Raw genomic sequence first — 22,355 nt, forward strand, 5'->3', positions numbered from 1 at the left:
TTATTGCAGAAATCCAACAGAGTGACGGTTACAACAGATAGCTTCGAGATGCTACGGAAGACTGTCTTTTTGTCGGTTTGGGAAGGTCCCTCCACCGAGGACTTAGTCCCTTTGGAGGGGGTCTCGTTAGTCTATTGTTTCAACAGATGCGGCATGCAGGGTGTTCGGTCTATCTGGTTACTAAGCGGATGGTTTTCTTGAGTGTGTGACATTCCCCCCTTCTTAGATTCGCTTTACTCCGTGGAAGCGTATGGTTCTGGTGGGTCGTCTGACTTGAATGACCCCGCTATTTTCATCATCTGCGATGTTTTGATAAGTGACCGTCCTTGGTGCTGTTGGTGTTTGATCGATCCTGTTTATGCGAGCGGTAGGGCAGAGTATTTTGATACATAAGTTTTTGGGAAGTGATCGGCATAGACATTCGAAAATTTTACCTTTGTACATTACATATATTGTTCCTAATCCTAGAGCTACGATTCCTAATATTTGTAGTGTGGATATGCCACATCCCTTTAATGAATTTATGCGTCGCTCAAATTGTAGGGTACTGATTTGCATTTGCAACATATCGAGGTCGGCTTTATATTGGTTAAAGTTATGAATTACTCTTGGAGCTGTTTCTAATATTTTCTCTAATATCGGAACGTCTGTTTCTTCGAAGCTGTATATACTATTCTTAAATTTGGTTTCGTAAGAGATATTTTTATGTGAACCTCCTATCTTCATAATATTATGATCGTAGGTGATTATGCACCCGGTTTTACTGCTTATTAAACTAGGCTGTCTAATCTCTAGGATTTTATGTGTCTTACATAATACGTCGATTTGTACATTTTTCGTAGGGATAACAATGTAATGGTTTTCTGTCTGCAAAGGTACGAACGTCAATCCTTCCAATTTGAAGGCAGCAGTCGGACAAGTTTTGACTGTCCGTTGATTATTAATTAATTCTGACCCGCATTCGGGTGAGTTCATTCTATTGTGACTCGGTTGAGTTCTTTTGCAAATATGGATGATTGCTGTTCGTTTACAATATCTGTCTAAGTAGTGACTATCGGCAAAGATGTATTGTTCTGAATTGGTTAATATCAAGTCAGTTTCTATTACAGGCGCAATGAATACAGAGTTTTGTTTAGAAGGTATCGGATAAATTTTTGTTATTTTCCATTCATTGTCTTCCAAAACCGGCACAGTTATTGTATATATAAGTTTGTTATCTCTTATCCATATTTTTAATTTACTTAGATCTAGAATTAGTTGAAAATTTTGAACTGAGGGTTCGATATGGTTGGTCATAAAGTTTTGTCTCGTTAATTGGTCAAGTGTTTGTAGGAATTGTTCAGGTTCTATAACTCGTGGATTTATGATTCCTTGTTTTCCTAACGTAACAGTGTTAAAAATTTCGTCGACGTTAACATGGAGTTCCGATATGGTAAATTCAGTTTGAATTACTAGGGAGACTAATATTTCGTTTTTTCCATTGTGGTTTTCAATCTTGTGTATATTGTTGGCAAGGTTTTCGAGTTGATCTGTTTTGGTGTCGTCTACCACGCGTTTGATAAGTGCGGTTTGGTCACTAAAGATTGTTTTTATTTTATTGTTGGAGTCGAATAATGTGTCGATGTTTTTGTTAATGAGTTCTAGGTCATTTTCGTCGAGGGTTCCGAACAAAGTTTTGGATACTGAGCCTATGACATTAAGCAATCCGCGTTTGCTTCTGTAATGCAATAATAATTTGAGCTACCGAGACAGGTTTTGAAGATTTCTGTATTTAGATTTTAGGCTACTTATTTCTGGTATGTGAGCGCAAGGTGGTTTACATTGACGGTCTATTAAATCTATCACGCGTTGTAATCTATCAACTTGATCAATTGGATCGTTAAGCTTTACTATAAGGGTGATATCTATTTGTTCGTTGTACAGATAGCAGTCGTCGATGTGTTCCAAGAAAATGTTGGCGTAATTTAGTGGTTTTACTGCTAGGTCGCTTTTAATGTATTCAAGTGTTAAAATGATCCATGTTATGGTCTTCTTCCTGAAAAGTAGGGTTTTAGCCTGTTACCGTGGATTCTTTGCGTATGACCGTTGGAATATTCGATTAGGTAGGTGGGTGGATTGGAGGAGAGGATTTCTGCAGGTCCTAGCCATTCGTGATCTAGTTTGTTGGTTTTGTGATCGTTATGTACCCATACTTTGTCTTTTACTTGGAATATAGTTTGTGTTTTAATAATTTTTCGAATCTGATCCCTTTGATACCGCCTTTTGTTTGATTCAGTGATTTCTCTCGCTTTCGCTATATAGGCATTATGTCGGTTCCTCCAGAGTTTAAATAATTGATCTTTAGTTAGGATGGGGGTGTTTGATATCGAGGATGGCATGTTAGCTTGTCGTCCAAATGTTAGTTCGAATGGGGTGTGTCCGGTCGTTTCGTGTACTGAAGTATTATATCCCATACATATCAATTTTAAATTTTCGTCCCAGTCGTTCTGTCGGTCGGTCGTACAAGTTCGAATGAGATCTTTTACCACAGCGTGTGTCCGTTCAAGAGAACCGTTAGATTGCGGGTGGAAAGAAGTGGTTTTTACGTGTCGAATTTTGAAAGCCTCTTCGAATGTATCCATCAGTTTACATACGAAATTTCGTCCCATGTCCGTGAGGATACTTTTCGGTGCAGAAAATATATATACATAGTGATCCAGGAGTTCGTTAATAATCGAGTTGGCTGTTTGGTCTTTTAAAGGTATGAGAACGAGATATTTGGTTAATTGGTCTTGGATAGATAGGATAAATTGGTTGCCTCGTCTGGTTTTGGTTAGGGGTCCGAATATGTCCATTGCGATTTTATCATTAGGGTTAACGGGTGTGTCAGTTATTACGGGTTGCTCTTTGGCCCTAATACGGTTTAATTTTTCTCGTTGGCAGGTTTCGCAGTTTTGTATAAATTCTGTAACGTCCTGCTCTAGGTTTGTCCAGTGATGGTGTTCTTGTATTCGTTTCACGGTGCGGTGTATACCTAAGTGTCCTACTATTTCGTTATGGTTCTCGCGCAGTATAGTTTGCTTTTGTTCGTTATCGTAGTCTACTGGCGGATCTTGTCCAAATACCAATTTTATTTGAGGGAACCTAGTTGTTAGAAACCTTAACATGAGTTGAATGTTAACTTTTTCTAATGTACTGAAGCTATTGTCATTTATTCCTATATGCAAGTGTCCAGTCTGGTTAATAAAGTGTTTAGTTAATTGATGCAACCAGTGCTGTTCGTTAAAGTCTCCTAATTCGGTCTTTGTAATTTGTTTAAAGTGTGGTCTGTTAATCTTTTGAATTATTGGAGCTGGGGTGATATTTGTTTTCCAGTCGACATATTCGTCGTAATAGTTCGGGTTTTCTAAGCCGGATTGAATCTCTCCATTGGTGATAGGATACAATCGGGACAGAGCGTCTGCAGCTGTATTTTCTCTTCCCTTTTTGTATTCTATTTCATAATCATACTCCTCGAGTCTCAAGCGCCATCGCATGAGTCTCGATGAGGGATCCTTAACATTTTTTAGCCACTTCAAAGCTTGATGATCACTTTGAATCTTAAATTTTCTACCAAGCAAATATTGTCTCAGTCTTTTGATTGACCATACTATCGCTAGTAACTCCTTTTCGGTTGTGGAATAGTTTTTCTCGGGAGGGTTTAAGGTTCGGGATATGTAACAGCATGGATGTCCGTCCTGGGAGAGTATTGCTCCTAATCCGTCGTTACTTGCGTCTGTTATTAACGTGAACGTTTTTTCAAAGTCCGGATATTGCAGTACAGGGGCTTCACAGAGTTTTTGTTTCAGTGTGTCAAATGCAAACTGTTGTTTATCAGTCCAGTGGAATGGAGTGTCTTTCTTTGTGAGGTCCGTCAGTGGTTTAGCGATTTTGGAAAAATTGCGTATAAATTTCCTATAGTACCCAACGAGTCCTAAGAATGATCTTATGTGAGTCGCGGTTTTTGGTATTTTAAAATCCTTCACGGCCTGGATCTTTTCGGGGTTAGGCTTTACTCCTTCTTTTGTTACTACGTGCCCTAAATACTCCAACTCTGGTTTTAAAAATTCGCATTTATCTGGTTCTATTTTTAACCCTAAATTTTGTAATCTGTCTAATACAATAGCTAGATTTCGGTTGTGTTCTTGGATGGTGCTTCCGAATATTATGATATCGTCTAAGTATACAAAGCAGTTATTTCCTACCAAGCCCCGTAGCGCGGTATCCATCATGCGTTGGAACGTTGCCGGTGCATTTTTGAGTCCGAAGGGCATGCGATTATAGTGAAAGTGACCTTGTGGAGTTGAAAACGCAGTATATTTTTTTGATTTTTGTTCCATAGGTATTTGGTGAAATCCTGATGAGAGGTCTAGGGCTGAGAAAAATTTAGCCTTGCCTAAATGATCGAGTATCTCGTCCGCATTCGGTAAAGGATACGCGTCTTGGTCTGTTTGCTCGTTTAACTTCCGAAAGTCTATAACAATCCTCCACTTTTGTTTACCTGATGCGTCTAATTTCTTTGGAACTACCCAAATTGGTGCGTTATATGGACTATCCGATGGTTCTATGATGTGTTTGTTTAACATGTCGTTGATTTGAGTCTCGATTTCTTTTTTATGACATTCGGGCGGTCTATAAGATTTGACGTTTATGGGTTTGTCTGTTTTGAGTGTGATTGTATGTTCGGTTAAGTTAGTGCATGGTAGTGAGTCTGTTTCCATGTTAAAAACGTTTAAGTAGTTAATAAGGATTTTTTCAAGAGGTTCTCGAAGTTCTGGATCAATATGTTTAGTGCGTATTACTCGCGCAAATTTATTAATTTGTGTTAATCTATCCGGTTTTTCTATCTCGTTTGTAATATGGCAGATTTGCTTACCAGTGTTGATAAAGCATACTGTGGTGGGCTTTCCTCCGATGTATTGGGTTGAGGTTAAAGTTTCGCCTGGTCCTATCTCGTTATCGGTGCTCTGGAAAGGTAATGTGATCTCGTCTAGGGTCAGTTTATCGTTAGTGACGTTATATTGGTACTGCTTAAGGAATGGGAGTCCGATTATTCCGTCTTCGATTAGGGGAAAATTGTCAGGAACTATATGGAACTGATGATCCTTCTTGAAAATATTTAGGTTACAAACTTTGTTTGTGGTGTGTTTGTCGTTTCCCATTAGGAAAGTCTTTGGACTGGAGGTTTGAGCGTTCAGTGAAGTGGTTTCTTTTATGAGATTTATTCCTGCTCCGGTATCGACGAGAAATCTGGCTCTTTTTCCGTCTCTTCGTTGCAACACGATCGACAATAATCTTCCGGTGGTAGTGCAGTTAACTCTTGGGATGTTTCTTCTCGGTTCTCCGTTGTCTGGTTTACTCGAGGTGGAAGTTTTCCTTGGTTGGCAAATGGAAAATTTTGGGGGTAACAACCTCCGGCCGTGTGTCCGGTTCGTAAACACTTGGGACACTTCGGTTTCACGTGGTCGTCTAATGGTCGGCCAGATGACCGAGCAAAAGTTTGCAGTCGTGGGTCGGTGATATTTTGCTTGGGTGCTGATATGGTGTTGTAAGATTGGTTCCTTGGGCGGTTGGCGACACGATTCGCTTCCCGTAGCCATTGTTCTCTATCAGCGGCTAGTTGTTGGGCAAGGTTCAGATTTTTCGGGTCGCTAACCACTACCATCTGTCCTATTTCATGTCGTAGGTTAAGTAAATATGTTTTAAGCGCCTCGCGTTCTTCAATATCTATAGCTATGCGTCGTTCGGTTGGTGTACGATTTTCGTTTTGAACTGCGTAATTCAGTTCATTGAGCTGTTGTCGGAATCTAGAATTGAAAGATTGTACACTTTCTGTTGCCCCTTGTTTTAAATTCTTTAGTTTGTCCCTACAATTGCTGATAGTTGTTGGTGTTAGCACATGTTGTCTCAAGCATGTATATAAGTTTTCGAACGAGTCAATTTTTAGATACCGTATATTTCTTTTTGCATCATCGGTAATTCTTTGGATCAATATAAGGTCCAATAATAGCTCTCTGTCACTTGCCTTACATCTGGCTCTTGCTTTGCGGACCGATGAGATGAAATCTTCAACGCCTACGTCATCTCGACCCCGTAGTGTTTCGATAGTTTGTATGGCCTTGTCTGCGTCAAGCCCTTGGTCTTCGTTGCGGTCGTTTCCTTGTCTAGTCGTAACGTGATTACTTCGTTGTTTTCGTGAAACATTTGGTTCGTCGGTTTCGTCGTCTGTCATTTGGTCAACACCGGTTGCTAAAGGCGTGCTCGTGAGCGGTTGGTCAGTTTCGGTATCGTACCTTAGTTCCATAGCCTTTGCAAGGCCTCGTATTTCTTTGGCCCGATTTTTATCACAAGTTTCCGCGAATTCTTTTATTCTATTCATATTTTGATCAGTATTACTTCTAAAGTTTCTGAACTCGTGAGTTAGACTTTGAAGTTGTTCGATCACAGTCATAATTAATTCGCTCTGCTTTGCCGTACTCATGTCAGTTGGATTCATCTTGATAGACGCGATATTTTCGGAAGAGTCACTATCTTCAGAACGTATTTTGGGTTTAGGATTTCGATAATATTCGAAAACCAGCTTACCGAGATTCTTCATAGACCCTTCTTTTGATCAAAGAGGTGACCGTGGTCCTTCGCTGTAGAATCCGTAGACTTCCCTTTGAAGTTTCCCCTTGATGCGATGAATGGATCCTGGCAGGATCGCCAATTTTGTCACGTCGGAGACACAAAAGATTGCGAAATTAACAAATCGTCGGTGATGTACTCGCGTCGCGGCACGAACGAACGATTCTTTCACGAACAGGATGAAGGAAATGAAACTTTATTTGGGAAAATGAGATTTATTGCAGAAATCCAACAGAGTGACGGTTACAACAGATAGCTTCGAGATGCTACGGAAGACTGTCTTTTTGTCGGTTTGGGAAGGTCCCTCCACCGAGGACTTAGTCCCTTTGGAGGGGGTCTCGTTAGTCTATTGTTTCAACAGATGCGGCATGCAGGGTGTTCGGTCTATCTGGTTACTAAGCGGATGGTTTTCTTGAGTGTGTGACACTGACGTGCTGTTTGTAACGTAGCGTTGATATGCTTCTTGTTCTCTTTCCTTATTTATGCTTTTCCATTGTTCTATTCGGTTTGGCATGCATAGTCTCGGAAGTCGACCTTTGTGCGTGTGTTCAAACGAATAAACAATGTAATCGACGTGCGCGTTTCCAAGTTTTAACAATGATTTTCATAACTATCATCAGATAGTAAAAATAACAATGAAAAGGAAGTAGAAGAAAATTTAAATCAAAATATTCCCAAAATTACAATAAAAAAAATTATTCTCCTATATTTTTCCAGCAAAAAGTTAAATCTAATACAAGATTTCATTAAAAATTAATAAAATTAGCGTCAAAATGAAAAAATTAATTCAGAGATTAAACATTAAAATAACAATTTTTTAAACTAATTATCTTTATTTACTTATACTTACTAGCTTTAATACCACCATGAGAAATTTTTAACAGAGATCAAAAAATTCAATATGAAATACAAATTTTAAATATAATTTAATGTCGTCTTTCAATTTCTTCTTTGTTAAATTTTTTATTATTAATTTTTTATTAATGTATTAACCCTTTGCATTCCTATGTCGAGTATGACTCGACATTAGTTTTTATCTCAGGAGCTACTTTGTCGAGTGGAACTCTTTCAGCTCCACCTTTTTTTGTCAAATGTGCGAAAGAAAACAAGGATTGCATCCTGGAAATTGTTTCAAGATATATTATACACTTAAAAATTACAAAATACAACAATAGTGTAAATAAAAGTGGTATTTAAGTGAATTTGTTTCTTCCTTTATTTATTTAAATTGTCTTATTTTTTAGTTAAAGTAAATTTCAAATAAAACACATAAAAGCGTTGGGAGCTACTGCTAAGAAAATTGAAATAAAATTCGGAGTGCAAAGGGTTAAACATACTTTCTAATATAATAAAAATATCATGCTTTAATTCTTTAAAAAAGTCGTATCATAACTTTCTTGTAACTAGTGTTATAGTAATACAATGATATAGTTAATCAATAAGATCTTAATATAAAAAAAATTATGTAATACTATCATATTGTAGAGTAAAATACTTAAGATAAAAGATACAAAATAAATATTTAATATTATACAACACTTCTTACTTCATCTAAGTAATTATGATACACAAAAAAACAATAAATATAACTAGTTAATCTAAATATAGTATAAATTCGTTTTACATGTATTGTATTCACTATTGCATATTCTAACTCACTGCATTATAATTTTTTTATCATGTCAGTATCTTTTAATTTCGCAGAAAATCTATGGAGAAGTACATACATACATATGTATATATATATATATATAGATATAATACGTAAAATATTAACTAGGTTATGTTTAGATCACAACGTGGTTTATACCTAAAATAGGCTATGGTTAGTTGTGCTAAATGATTTCATATTATTTAAATCTACATAACAAAATCCGACACAGTCATGTCCTACAATTCTCCTACTGAAACGAATTGTGTTTGTAGTGAAGATATTAAAAAAGATGGGGAATCTAATTTTGATTTGGTTTTAAAAGAAAAGTGGATGGAAGCCCAGAAGAATGGAATGTTTCGTTATATATTAAATATTCAAGATTCAAAAGTATTGGAAGGCAAATATCACTTTTTAGTCCAGGTAATGTTATTAAATAATTAATTATAATAAATATTTATTTAATTTATTTTTAAATATTTTTTAATTGTTACAATTTTGTTTAAGTAATATAGTAATTTACAGGATAAAATATTTTACATGTTTTTATTGTTCACTTGTCATATGTCTAGATGTATGCTTTAATTTTACCATGTCTTGCATAAATATTCGTAAGATAATTTTCTAGTTCAAATTTTAATAATTACAAATATGTTTTGTGTATTAATGTCAGTAATACAAGAGTACATGTAAAACTTGTTACGTATGCTTATCTCTTTGTGTTAATACTCACAAGTACAGTTTGTTGATAACTTATAAAATAAAAATAAGCAGACAAAACAAAAATATTTACAAAATCAGTGACAATTTACAAAAATAAAAATGAAATAAATAGTATGTAACCGTAATTATATCTAATAATATTATATAGATAATATTGTTTATTCTAGGAATTTTTATAAGAGTAAAATTATATAAATTAATTTTATAGTGCAAAATCATATATAAAATAACAGTTGAAGAAGTAGCAATGAATATGTCATATTTGTTATTATATTGCCAATACAATATCAGGATTGTTTATTTATTAATCAATGTATTATACTTTTAGGAATATATATCTATTAATGAACTAAAATTATTTAATGTTTTATGATTTATAATTATGAGAATCATAATGTCTCTCTCCTCGATTGTATTTCAAAGAACTTACAATCCTTTAATACATTGGCATCAGAGCATTTAGGAACTCATATATATATCATTCAGGTTCTAGCAAAGGAACCTAAATTACATATATGTAAGTCACGGTGCTAATGTGTCAAGTTACTCTAGTATGACTTAGTTAATGTAACTCTATCTAACACAATGAAAGGGAAAAAATAATTATATTGATTCATATATATGTAAATTCATAATTATTAAATAACAAGGGAATTGCAAGACATTTGTATTACTGATTTAGTTAAAATTCTGCATATGGGTGGATCTTCCCTTTACAAAAGTATTGAATTATAAGGACAAAGACCCAATATTTTTTGAAACATTAGTGATTGAAATTTTACTACTACGCTAGAATGTGTTTCAACTGTGGTATTTAACAAACAATGCGGTAGTATGATGGTAATTTGTTAAAGTCCTATGGTAAGATTTAGGATTCAAGTCCTCTGTATACATATAATGTCTGTTTTTCGATATTTTTTTAATTCTATTTTTTATTCTACTCTAGTCTTTATTCTATTTTGATATAAATATATATATATATAATCTGTAATTCTATAAATTTTTCATCTTTTACAAACAGGAAACTGTCAGGAAGTTTATAATGTTTATAATGTGCTGCAATTTTCTGCAGAAATTTTTTGTATGATGTTTTTCTTTGTTAAACTATTGAATAGTTCATCACCAGAGAAATGTGGTTTGGGGATCTCCTTAACCATGTAAATAAACCCCTTTGAATTATAAATACACTGAAATTCATCTGTTGTTTAGAAAGATATACATACTTCCAGAAACTGCTAAGCCCATGAATTGTTTAAGGTGCTATATACAAGGTATTAAAAAAACTGGACAATATTTTATGTAAATCTAGACAATAAATCCAAAAATCAAAAAACAGATTCACAAAAGAGAAAATACATTATAAGGAGAAGATGGAGATAAAATAGTAATTTATATTAGATTGATTCTTATATGTACTGATATTTTCTATTCATTAGACACAGGTATTAAATGTCTAAAATATTTAATGATTCAAATTTTTATAAAGGTTTTATATGAACAATCCAATTATATATTGTCCTGTGACAAAACATATCATACAAACATGTTTTAATCATTATACAAAATTTCTTTATTATTAATAATCTTATACTAAATAATATTTGCTTTTCTAAATATTTAATACTGACAACTTTTATTAATTTCAGCTAAATATTGACCGCGGTTATAAAAGAAGATATCCAGAAAATATTATTTCAATGAACCAACCTTTCAATGAAAAAAATTTTAACTTTACAAAACTTGTGTCAGAAGAACAAATAATGAATTTAAATAATACAGACAAAGATGATATAATTGCAATTAATGCTAGTCCAATTGAATACTGTCATTCTCTGCTGTTGCCACAAAGATGTAAACAATTACCTCAACTTGTAACAAAGTATAGCTTATTGAAAGCTATTGAGTTGTTTTCCTTGAGTTTGTCTTCGTAAGTATATTCCACCTTTGAAGCAAAAGTAACAGAAATTAAATCTTTAATTAATTTATAAATACATATGTTGATTGTTAAAAAGTGCAATGTCAAAGGAAAGTTAATAAAACATGCATAGTACTCTCATAAATTTCATTTTTCTTAATAATATTTATTAAGCATTATTCAGTTAATAAAATAAGACTATTGTAGTAATGCATTATGAATAAAGAAGTAATTATTTTATGATTCTATTTTATTTTTGAAACTCTAATTGTTATAGCATAAAGCTTAGTAATCAGTGATGCAATTCCAATTTAATAGGAAAAATAAAAATTTTGAAATTTTAGCATGATTTATTAACATTTTCTGACATTTAAAAATATTTATATTATAACTATTTACAATATTACATTGTTGTTTACATTTTATAAGTGTTTTCAATTAATCTTATTGTGTAATTAAGCCCTTAACCTGCAACGTCGTGTTAGAGACGTGGATCTAGGATTTGTGCAACATGCAACAATAAATGTCTTAACTATTTGAGTCTCAGGGGTCGAAAAATCCCGAACAGCTTGCCTTAATCGATTGCGAAGAGAAACAAGCGGCGCAATAGCGCTCGTCATATTTGTTATTTTTATGACATAGTTTATAATATTTCAAGTTTTGTTCAATAAAAATTATTAAGAAAATAACAATGAAATACAGAATACCGTCGGTCGTCCGTTCAAATGAACTGAGACCTTTCGACACAAAATCTAACCAGCGCGATCGCGCTGCTTGGGACTCAAACGGTTGTTTGTGATTTTATTGTTCAATAGAATCTAACTGTGGAATTCTGATCAAAGAAATAATCAAAGAAATAATCAAAGAAATAATATTACATATTTTAAAATTTAATCCACATTATATTTATGCTTATAATAAAATAATATTTTTAATCTACTATGTTAAATAACCAAGAGCTTAAATATATTTGAATTTTCGATATAAGATCTACAGAGAATAAAAAGAATAATTGGAATAAATAAATAACTAAAACTTAACAATTTGATAATATGTTGTTTGCAGATATCTCAGGGTGGCTTTTAATAGTCTTTGTGCTTTTGCATCTGTGAACCATCTTCATTGGCATTTATACTACTTGAGATGGAGGATGTTACTGGAATATATTGTAACTACATTTTTATTCTGTTATTCCTTATATATATATATATCCCACTAGTTCAGTCGATTTACATTGAATTAAATTAAATCTGTTACGCCACGAGGCTTTTTAGAGATCGTATTTCCAACCGTCGCTCGCGGCCCTCCAGCGTCGCAGATACATCCTCTTATCTGCCCGACGAAAAATATACATTGTATCGATGAGCGCATATTTATCACCAAATAACGAGTTCTGGAACCGTCGATCTCGGACCGTTATTTTATAAACGAAGAAGTCGGCCTGCGTGATCATCGGCGCGTGCGATGGCGTGATCCGAGCATATGGGGGGTCGTCTCCCCGAAAGACAAAGAATCGGTCTAAGGAGGTCAGTCTCAATCGAACACTCTAACCGATCAGTCTCATTCGAAATCTGTAACCGGGGAGTCCATTTTCGTCGTCCGAACAGTCAATAAGTCTACCACGGTTCTATCTTTAAATCAATCCGTTTGTAAAGTCTAACTATCTCATCGAGAGATATCGTCAAATCGGGTCACATTTTCTGTAACGCATAAACTGTACTCATCATCAAATACTTGTGACGCTCATAATATTGTGTAATCCATTGTTGAATATATACATCATATTAACCTGTTAACACAGTGTTAATTTCAATTAATCACCCCTGTTATCCTAACCGAAACACGGGGAACGACTACTTCGCGGCGTCGATTATACGAATCGTAGCGAGAATTTACGCCTCTCGCTGACGCGTTTTCCTCGCGACCGCGTCTCTCCGCGAACGGTCGTAACAAAATCCATTTCATTAAAAAGATTCTAATTATTGTTCTACCACTTAATGTGGTCCTATTCACAATTGAGAATGAGAATCTGTTCAAGGTAAGAGATTATTTTCAACAATACATAATCAGAAGTGGTATAATTGTAAAAATTAGCCTTTTCTTTTACTTATTGGCTTATATTTGGGAACTGAGTGGACATAGAGGAAAATATTCAGAATGAATGTTATAGGTGATTAAATAACCTACAAAATGAGTTGTGTTTTGTTAAGATAGCACCACCAACTGAACTGCAATTTGGAGTAAAAAATTATCATTATCACATAAGAATATCTGTGTGAAAAATTAATAACTTACTGTATTAACGAATTATAACATGCGTTACAAAGTTTTATTCTTTTAAAAAGAATAAATGAAAACTTTAAAATTCATAATTTTGTAATAAACTTATTTCCAGGGTGGTAAGGAGGTGTTTAAGTATACTTATACTTAATTATAATTATTTATATTATATACTTGATTGAACGCTGAATGAGAGGGCCATTCTTTATTGATATTCTTGGTGTTTTTATATATGTAGTGTATTGGGTAGTTGCTATGTCAAGGAATCAATCGATTGGAATAGGGCAGCCATCACAATAATCATGAGTATCAGGCTATTATTATAGACTATAGGTGCTTAATAAGAATGTTATGTTGCTATGACAGAGGGGATACATGGTTATACATGGTTTTTTTTTTCTACTTCTGCCCCTATCCTCATTTGTTCGTTTATGAACTCCTTTACTGTCTCTTCTTTACTTGCTTCGTTCCAGTCCACTACTTTGATTACTATGTTTATTATGATTACTATGATTAATTTTTACAGTTATACCACTCTTAATCGTTTATTGTTGACAATTATTTATTATCTGGATCACGTCCACATCCATAATCATAATTAGGGTCGCATTAATCAATAAGATATTTATTAACAGGTTTTTATAATTCATGTCTCTATTGGATTCGATTGAATTAATGGAAATATTAGGGCGTTTAAATCCGTGTACTTCTCAATATGCGAGTATTGAAATACGCGGCTACACATATATCGAAATACAGGGATACAGGGATCATAATATCTATATATGTATCCGTGTACTGAGATTTACGAATACACGTTGTTACGTCGCGAAGCTTGATATGGATCGTGTTTCTAACAGTCTCTCGCGGTCCTCCAGCGTCATACACGAATCGTCTCATCTTCCCGACGGGGCATACGATGTATCGACGAGCGTGTCACGTAAAATAATAAAAAGGAAGGAAAAATCGAAGACGTAAAATAAAAGATAAAAAACGAAAATAAAGAAATACAAAGACAGAATTTATTTCTTCACACTTGGTTTACACTTGACTTCCGAACTCTAGGAGCGACTTTTTAAGACTGAAGCTCTTACAATTCCACCTTTAAAAACTGATTTGTTTTTTTCTTTGTCATCCCTCAATATCCCCACTATCCACGCGTTTGTTAGCCGTTCTCGAATATTCGGCGAAAGGATCGTTGGGATATTGAGGGTTCATTGAGCACTTCGCCTCGCCGACATACACTGTCGCCGAGTGCGGCCGCATCTTTATTTCTATCATCAGCGGTTCTGAAGCGCGGCCCGGTCTTTGATGTAGATCGAGGTGTAGTTGATGTTACACGGCCGCGAGTTCCAGAAACGTCGATTCGATCCGTTCTTTAATTTCACAAAGAAGTCGGCATACGTGATCATCGGCGCGAGCGGTGGCGTGATCCGAGCGCGGTGGGGGTCGTCTCCCCAAGAGGACAAGAAATTTATCCTAGGGCAGTTAGTCTTTCTTCAGAAATCCTACCGCATACATCTTAAACTCTAACGGATAAAATCGCGAATTCAACGAACATCGATACATATCAAAAGTCAAGTTCTCGGCGTTCTATCCATCAAATCGATCACTCTTCGGATTAATCAATTACTGTGCTTTCCGACACGACGAAGTCAAACAATTTCTGTCGACGCAATAATTATTGTAGGCTAGTGTAAATAAATATATATATATTATATAACTGTGGATTCCAGTTATATTAAAAACCAATCACCCCTATTATCCCAAAAGAAATAAGGGGATCGCCCTGCTCGTGGTGTTGATTCGTGCAATCGTAACGGGAATTTACGACTCCCGTTGACGCGCTACATCAAGCGATCGCGTCTCCCGCGACTGGACGAAAATACAGAAGCGTTACCAGAATACTTAGAAGGGAGGATGAAGTGGAAGGACAGAAAAATATTAGCAAGATTCAGATGTGGAAACGAGACCAAAGCAAGGGAATACTGGAAAGAAGAGGGAGAAAAACGACGCAGGCTATGTAAAAGAAATGATTATCAGTATATTAAATGTATATTAAAGAGTGCAAATAAATAAACTAAACATAATACTACTCTGTATCTTTAATTTACCTCCACCTTGAGCGTTAATAGTGTTCACGGTTCGCGATATCAACCGATCACTTGCAACCCGACTGATCGCCAATTAGTTGAGAATTCACATCAAAAACATCAAGAGGAAGAATAAGAATGAATAACGTAATCATGAAGAAAATAAGGAGTACTATTGCCTTGCATGCGATAATTCGTATAATTTTAGCAAAGCAAATAAAAAGTACACCGCGGGGTATGGGACGATTGCAACATTCTTCTCGATTTCTATCTTTTTATTAATAGCTCGGATATTACTTCTCATAAAGCGAAATTGCTGTCACTCGATAATGTCATATAGCTATGTAAGGTTTTGATATAAAAGTTTATGCTGCAAATATAATAGATTTTGCGTAACCGTAATTCAAAGTCAAATTGTTACTTTTGCCAGTTTTCTGCGTCGCTGAAATATTATTGGTAGATTTGAAATTCTGGAAGTTTGGTTCTAATATTTTGAAAATGAAAATCGGCTTAGTTCTTCGTGGTTGCTGGTTATACCACGAAGTAATATCACGATTCTTCAGCAACGGAACACTTTGGTTTGAATAAAACTTTAGTTAAAGTTTGACAACAACTTTACTACGTTTGTTTAACTATCGCGATAAGGGAGCTGAGTCCCTGAAAATGTATAAATTGTTTAAAAGTTTTTGACTCGTTATTCGCAGCATTCTCTGTAAAAAAATAGAAAATATGTAATAAATATATGGTTATTAATTAATTATAAAAATTATTCGTGGGGCCAAATTTATCATCCCAAGTAAAAGAAATTTGTAGCTGCATCTCCTATTGTAAATGGTGTAGAAGAAGATAGTCATCTGCTCAAGTATTTATTTTTGATGTATAGAAACATGCTAACATATAATTAGGAAAAACTCACAGAGAATAAAGTGATTTTCAATAGTAACAATTCTAATAATACTATTTCATATTTTGTTTCATTACAATCTTCTTTTAAGCTTTCTTACTACAATCATTTTTATTACTCATCCAGTATATTTTTTGACATATGTTGATAGTATTAGCAGAAAAATGCAAATTAATCTAATTAATGTCATTAACGAGAACAATATAAAGCGATCATTTTATCTTTCAGTTTTTCCTAATTACATTTTAATGGTGAAGATGTTAAATTGATATACCATATTTGGATATAACGTCACGTGTTAGTATAACTAATTGTAACGTCCATCAGATATTAAACCTTTTTCAAACAGATGCCGGAAAATCTAAATAACAATTATCATATGTTACTAATGGATGAAAGGCTAAATTCTTTGCTTATTTATTGCAACTTTTGTAATTTTCTTTTCAATATAATTTTGTTAACACTGACATTTGTTATTGTATAACATTATTACATATACTGGATATACTATTATTTTTTAGGATCTTGAAGAATATGCAGGGCCTATACAAATATTAGGAAACTACCCAGCAAAAGGATTTTGTATAAAGTATTCCAATGTGCAGAATATGAATGACTTTGTTAATTGGGCATTATTGATAATAGATTATTTGAAAAATAAACAAATACCACACAATATATATATTACGAGAGGGAAATCAAATATTAAAGAAAATAAAGAAGAGTACAGAGACGTAAGAATTTACATCTGGGCCAGAAAATCTACTCAAGGTGCAAAAGACATTCACGAGTTTAATGTGGCAGCTTGCGAACTTTTTGGACACTTGTCAATAAAATGTGAGTAATTGTTAGTATATATATGTCGGAGTTGAGTTGTTTGAGCTTTGATTATGGGCGTGTAAAGAATCTTCGCCTGTGTTGTTCATTGTTGTTTCACAATCAAGATAACGTTTATTAACACAAATACAGAAGAAATAAGTTTGAACAATAACTGCGGTAACTAGACGCTGATGGCAATGACCTTAGATTCGATATAGCGAATCCACGGTCCACGGGCTCACTCTTTATTAAACTCAGAATAGAATTTCTATACACAAAAGTATCGCTCACAATGACGCTCTTTATATTGCTCTCTAGACGATGTGTCACTCACCAAGGAGATCACAAGAATAATTGAGTAATGGAAACTTTCTTTTCCTTACGGTTGCGTTGGCTTTGTTTAACGTTGGCCTGGGATACCAACAAACTGCTACCGTTGCTAGGCAGACTCACATAACTGCGACATTGCTCAGGGTTTGATTGTTAATACAACGTGTGTCTCATAATATTGATACTTTTTCTGTTAGGTGGAACATTCATCCCGTGACCGCGGCTACGCTCGGCGACCGGTTGTCGCCTCGAGCCTAAGCTCATTGTCTCAAGTTTCGAATGACTGTGTCTGGGTTATTTCGTGAATGCTATTGAGGCTTTTCCAAGCAATTCCAACGAGTGACCCCGTTGTCCTTTCATCTCCGACATATATATCTATGTCGGGTTATCGTTAAGACTTGGGTTAGGGGCGTGTAATGAATCTTCACCGGGATTATTCATCGTTGTCACACAATCGAGGTAGCGTTTATTAACACAAGTATGGATGTTACAAGATTGGCGAGTGGCCGCGGTAACTAGACACTAATGACAATGACCTTAGGTTCGATATAACGAATCCGCGGTCAACGGGATGACGGATGTACTTTGCTCCAAAGTCTAAGTCGGACTCGACTTACTTCTCGCGATACAAAGATTACTTGACTAACTCTTTATTGAAACGTGAACGTCAATTTGAAGGAATTATAAATAGACACGTAATAACGAAAATTTGTTTCTTTATGTGAATGCCTATGGTATGACCTACTCTTCAATGTCAAAAAACATGATGTAATATTAGTTCTTAATTTACATAGCAAGTGAATGTAGTAGTCATTGTTAGTTATTGCTGCACAGCGATATATTTCACAAGTGGAAGAATAGTTTGCTGTTAATTTGCTTGCTGAAAAATTTGATTCATCACATTTATGATTCTAATGTGCGTCAGTAAACAGTCAGATAATAATCATTTTGTTAGAATTTAATCTTGAAGTTAAGATTAATAATCTTTGGAAGACACAATGTTTATGTTGAAATAATATTCAGTGATGTTTATTAAACAGACTACAGAACCAAATGTATATAAGCAAGTGATATAATTAACAACGTATATAAGAATTGTTGATCGTTGGCCAGTTACTTTCAGACTAGACTAGGTAATGACCCATGATCCCTTAAATACTTTTGAACCCCACTCTCTATACAGTAACGAGTATGACCTGTGCAAGTGTCCTATTCAAATGCCTGTGTGGGTGTCTGTGTAAGGGTATTGTGCCTACGCGTAAAATATCGTTGTATTCCAACACATTTACTTTACACTTTTCTTTGAAACGTAAACGTTCCGTAGATAACTATGAAACTTTTATACTAGTTTTTGAGAGAATAGTTGGGTTATAACGTATGGTGACATCGATACATTTTATCCCCATTAGAAATACTAAGGTTTTTAGTTACCTATAAAAGTATTATTTAACATTTTTTTATATTCAGTATGACGAAACAGCAAAATGTCTATATCATTAATTGCATAATTTATTGCATGAAATTTCCGTAAAACTCCACAAACGTGGTTGATATATAGCGCCGTATTTGTTTATTTTTGGCGCTATTGTTACTAATGGATGATTAGACATGTTTATTAATTGAATATTGGTTATTAATTGGAATATCTCTTTGTAACTTTAAACCAGGATAAATAATTATCATTTTTCTTTATGTATGTTACAGCCAAAGAGACATACGAGAACGTTACGGAGGAATATGTAACGCGCGCTTTGCGAGAGGCAACTGAAGAAACTTTCTCTTCTATCGCTGCTGAAATTAAAGCGTTAGTAGAGTCTCAAATAAATGCAGCTGCAGTACAAAAACAGACAGTGTAATACTTACCAAATCTATAACAAGGCAAAGGCACAAGGAAACAACGCGGAGCTAAAATAACGTCCACAGTAACATTATGCTTAAACCATTTTATATTTGCGAACTATATTCGGTTATTTTTAAATTAGCAAAGAGAAATTGTTTCCAAATCCAATTTCGCCGTTTTAGATGTCACGTAATAAATGACGAGGTGTTATAAAAAGGCGAATGAGCAATAGCCCATTCGTATGCTTTATTAACTGCAGAATACAGACTGACTTACTGACTAAAGGACTGGGGTTTTTATCTCTTCATTATGATTTACATATCTTATGGATGGGAGTCCGACTATTGTCTTTTCTCATCGCTATCGCATGACTAGGTGTTATCGACATATCCAATGTCGACAGATGCCTGGCTTTTGGGTGACGTTACAAAGCATGCATACGCGTATACATATACATGTACATATACATGTATATGGATATACCTCCGTGATCTTTGGCATAGCAACATAACATTCCTATTGAGCGTAGCAACCGCGATTCTGATATATGCAAATTAAAACAAAATTGATGTAATATTACACTTTACTGTGTACATTTTTTCACTATTATAAACAACTATTAGTATAATAATATAATAAATTAAATAATATGCTATAGACTATAAAGAATAATAATAAAATGTATGTTTATGTTAACACGCCGAATGTCATGATGGTCACGGTGACCGGCACTCAACTTGGCCGTAGCGCCGTGCAGTGACGCACCAAAATAAGGAAAAATACATAATTTGAACAAATGTCAATAGTTGTAAATTGTTTATTACCACCATCGTTACTACAATAATGTGATGAAATTAATGCGGTATAAAACATAGAAGAATAGGTTTATTTATATATGTAATATGAATTTATTATGTGCGCCCCCCCCCCCGCCCTAGTGGCTGTCGAACATTAGAAAAAGCCGCTTTTTCCGTATTCTACCTTAATTAATGAACAATAACCCTAAGGAACGTGTCGACTTGAAAGATGTTTGATGGCAATCAAGGGCCTTGATATTAAAGTAAAAAATGCTAAATCTTGTGACGGTCCTTTAGGATTATTGCGGGTCCAAATAAGTATGATCGAGGGATGGATTATGGTTTATGGTAGGTGCCGGGACGCAACAACATAGAACAATTATTTAACAACGCGAAGAGACAATATGAGATAATTGATAATCGCGAAAAATAAGTTATTCGAGTGAAATTGCGCTACAGCGCCATGGGAGTTACTGGCGACCTAAGTGAGATAAATTCATTAATGATGATTATATGTATCGCATAATAAAAAAGTCATCGTAATGCCACGGCTAAACCTTGTAAAACTGGCGTGGCATTCAACGTGTTAACAATTTTTTGGTATATCTGTTTGTTTCTTCAACCATCATTGTCCAAAGAGAAGGAGTAAAAAGGAGATTAAAATATTCGATCGGTTTGACACTATGAGAGAAAAGATATTGCATTTGTTTACTCTTAATCAATTGGTCTCGAGCTTTTGAAAGTCTAGAATCCCATTCTCGTTTTCTGAATACTACTTCGTCCGCGTAAGTGCGTTGTGGATTTCGTGAAATTGTCGAGGGTAAATTTGCTTTATGTCCGAATGTTAATTCAAAAGGTGTATAACCGGTCGAGTCGTGTATCATCGTATTGTAAGCTAAGCATATCAAATTAAAATGTTCGTTCCATTCTTTCTCCGAGTCCTTTTGAACACTTTTTAACATGTTTGCTATTACGGCGTGAGTTCGTTCTAATGATCCATTACTTTGAGGGTGGAAGCTAGTAGTTTTAATATGTTTTATTTTGAAAGCTTCTTCGTATTTTTGCATTAAGCTACTAATAAAATTTTATCCGCTATCTGTCAGTATTTTCTTAGGTGCCGAAAATATGTATATGTAATGATTTAACAGAAAATTTCAAATATTTTCTGTTTGTTGGTTTTTTATAGGAACAAGGATAAGGTATTTCGTGAGTTCGTCGTGAATGGAAAGTATAAAGGAATTGCCTTGTCTCGTTTTCTTCAACGGTTCTAATATATCCATTGCTATCTTGTTATTTGGTTCCAACGGTATGTCGGTTATGCATGGTTCTTCTTTCTAGGTCGAATCCTAGTCATCTTTGTGGTTTGACAGATCTCACAGGTCTTGATGCGTTCTTGAATTTTTTCCATAAGATTCGGAATTTTGTATCGTTCTCTTATCCTATCATATGTTTTTTGTATTCCGGGATGCCCCATTAAATCGTGGTTCTCTTGCAGAATTTCCTCGATTTGCTCTTCAGTAAATTCCCGAATTAGTCCCCATGCCAGTGTAAATTCTTTATTTTCATCGATGCTGTTGTGGAATAGAATCATTCTCTTGATTTCATTCTTCTCGGTTTCTGTGAAGTCGTAATCTCCAAAACCTATCTTTCTATTGTTTTGAAGGATATTCCCTATCTTGTTGAGCCATGTTCGAGGTTCATAGTCTCCAAGTTGTGTTTTCTTCAGTTGGTAGAAGCTTTTGTCGTTAGGACAGATCTTTAAGTATTTTGGTTTCTCGCTAGATCCGATCCATAGTCCATACTCAAATAGAATATCGTATTCAGAGTCAAGTTCTGCGTTAAGTTCTTCGATCGTAAGTGTAACTGGTTCGTTGGTTATACAATGTATTCTACTGAGTGCGTCAGCTGCAGTGTTGTCTTTGCCTTTGGTATATTCTATGTCGTAATTTATTCTATTCTATTTACTGTAATCTGGATATTTTAACACGGGAGGTATTTTGTCAGTCTAGTGGAATGGCGTGTCTTTGTTAGTGAGTTGTTTTGCTAGGTTTGAAAAGTTACGAATAAATTTTCTGTCGTAACCTGCTAGTCCAAGGAAAGATGTAATACTGTCTTTGTAATACGATAGCCAAGTTTTGGTTGTGTTCTTCTATTGATTGACCAAAAATAATAATATCGTCTAAATATACGAAGCAATGTTTGCTAATAAGTCCACGAAGTGCAGTGTCCATCATTCTTTGAAATGTCGCTGGCGCGTATTTGAGTCCAAATGGCATTCGATTATAATGGTAATGTCCTTGTGCCGTGAAAAATTCTGTATACTTCTTTGATTTGGGATCTATAGGAACTTGGTGGAAT

At 34.7% G+C, this 22,355-nt stretch overlaps 1 protein-coding gene across 1 annotated transcript; it reads left to right on the forward strand.

Moving 5' to 3' along the window:
* The first annotated feature begins 7,090 nt into the window (after positions 1-7,090).
* LOC139996356 (GDP-D-glucose phosphorylase 1) lies at positions 7,091-19,249 on the forward strand. Its single transcript, XM_072020691.1, has 5 exons — positions 7,091-8,719; positions 10,666-10,946; positions 12,000-12,102; positions 16,733-17,048; positions 19,065-19,249. The coding sequence occupies exons 1-5, from the start codon at positions 8,531-8,533 to the stop codon at positions 19,214-19,216; spliced, it is 1,041 nt and encodes a 346-aa protein (XP_071876792.1). The 5' UTR covers positions 7,091-8,530; the 3' UTR covers positions 19,217-19,249.
* Positions 19,250-22,355: the final 3,106 nt, after the last annotated feature.

The sequence above is a fragment of the Bombus fervidus genome, chromosome 18, assembly GCF_041682495.2.
Source record: "Bombus fervidus isolate BK054 chromosome 18, iyBomFerv1, whole genome shotgun sequence".
Taxonomy (NCBI): Eukaryota; Metazoa; Arthropoda; class Insecta; order Hymenoptera; family Apidae; genus Bombus; species Bombus fervidus.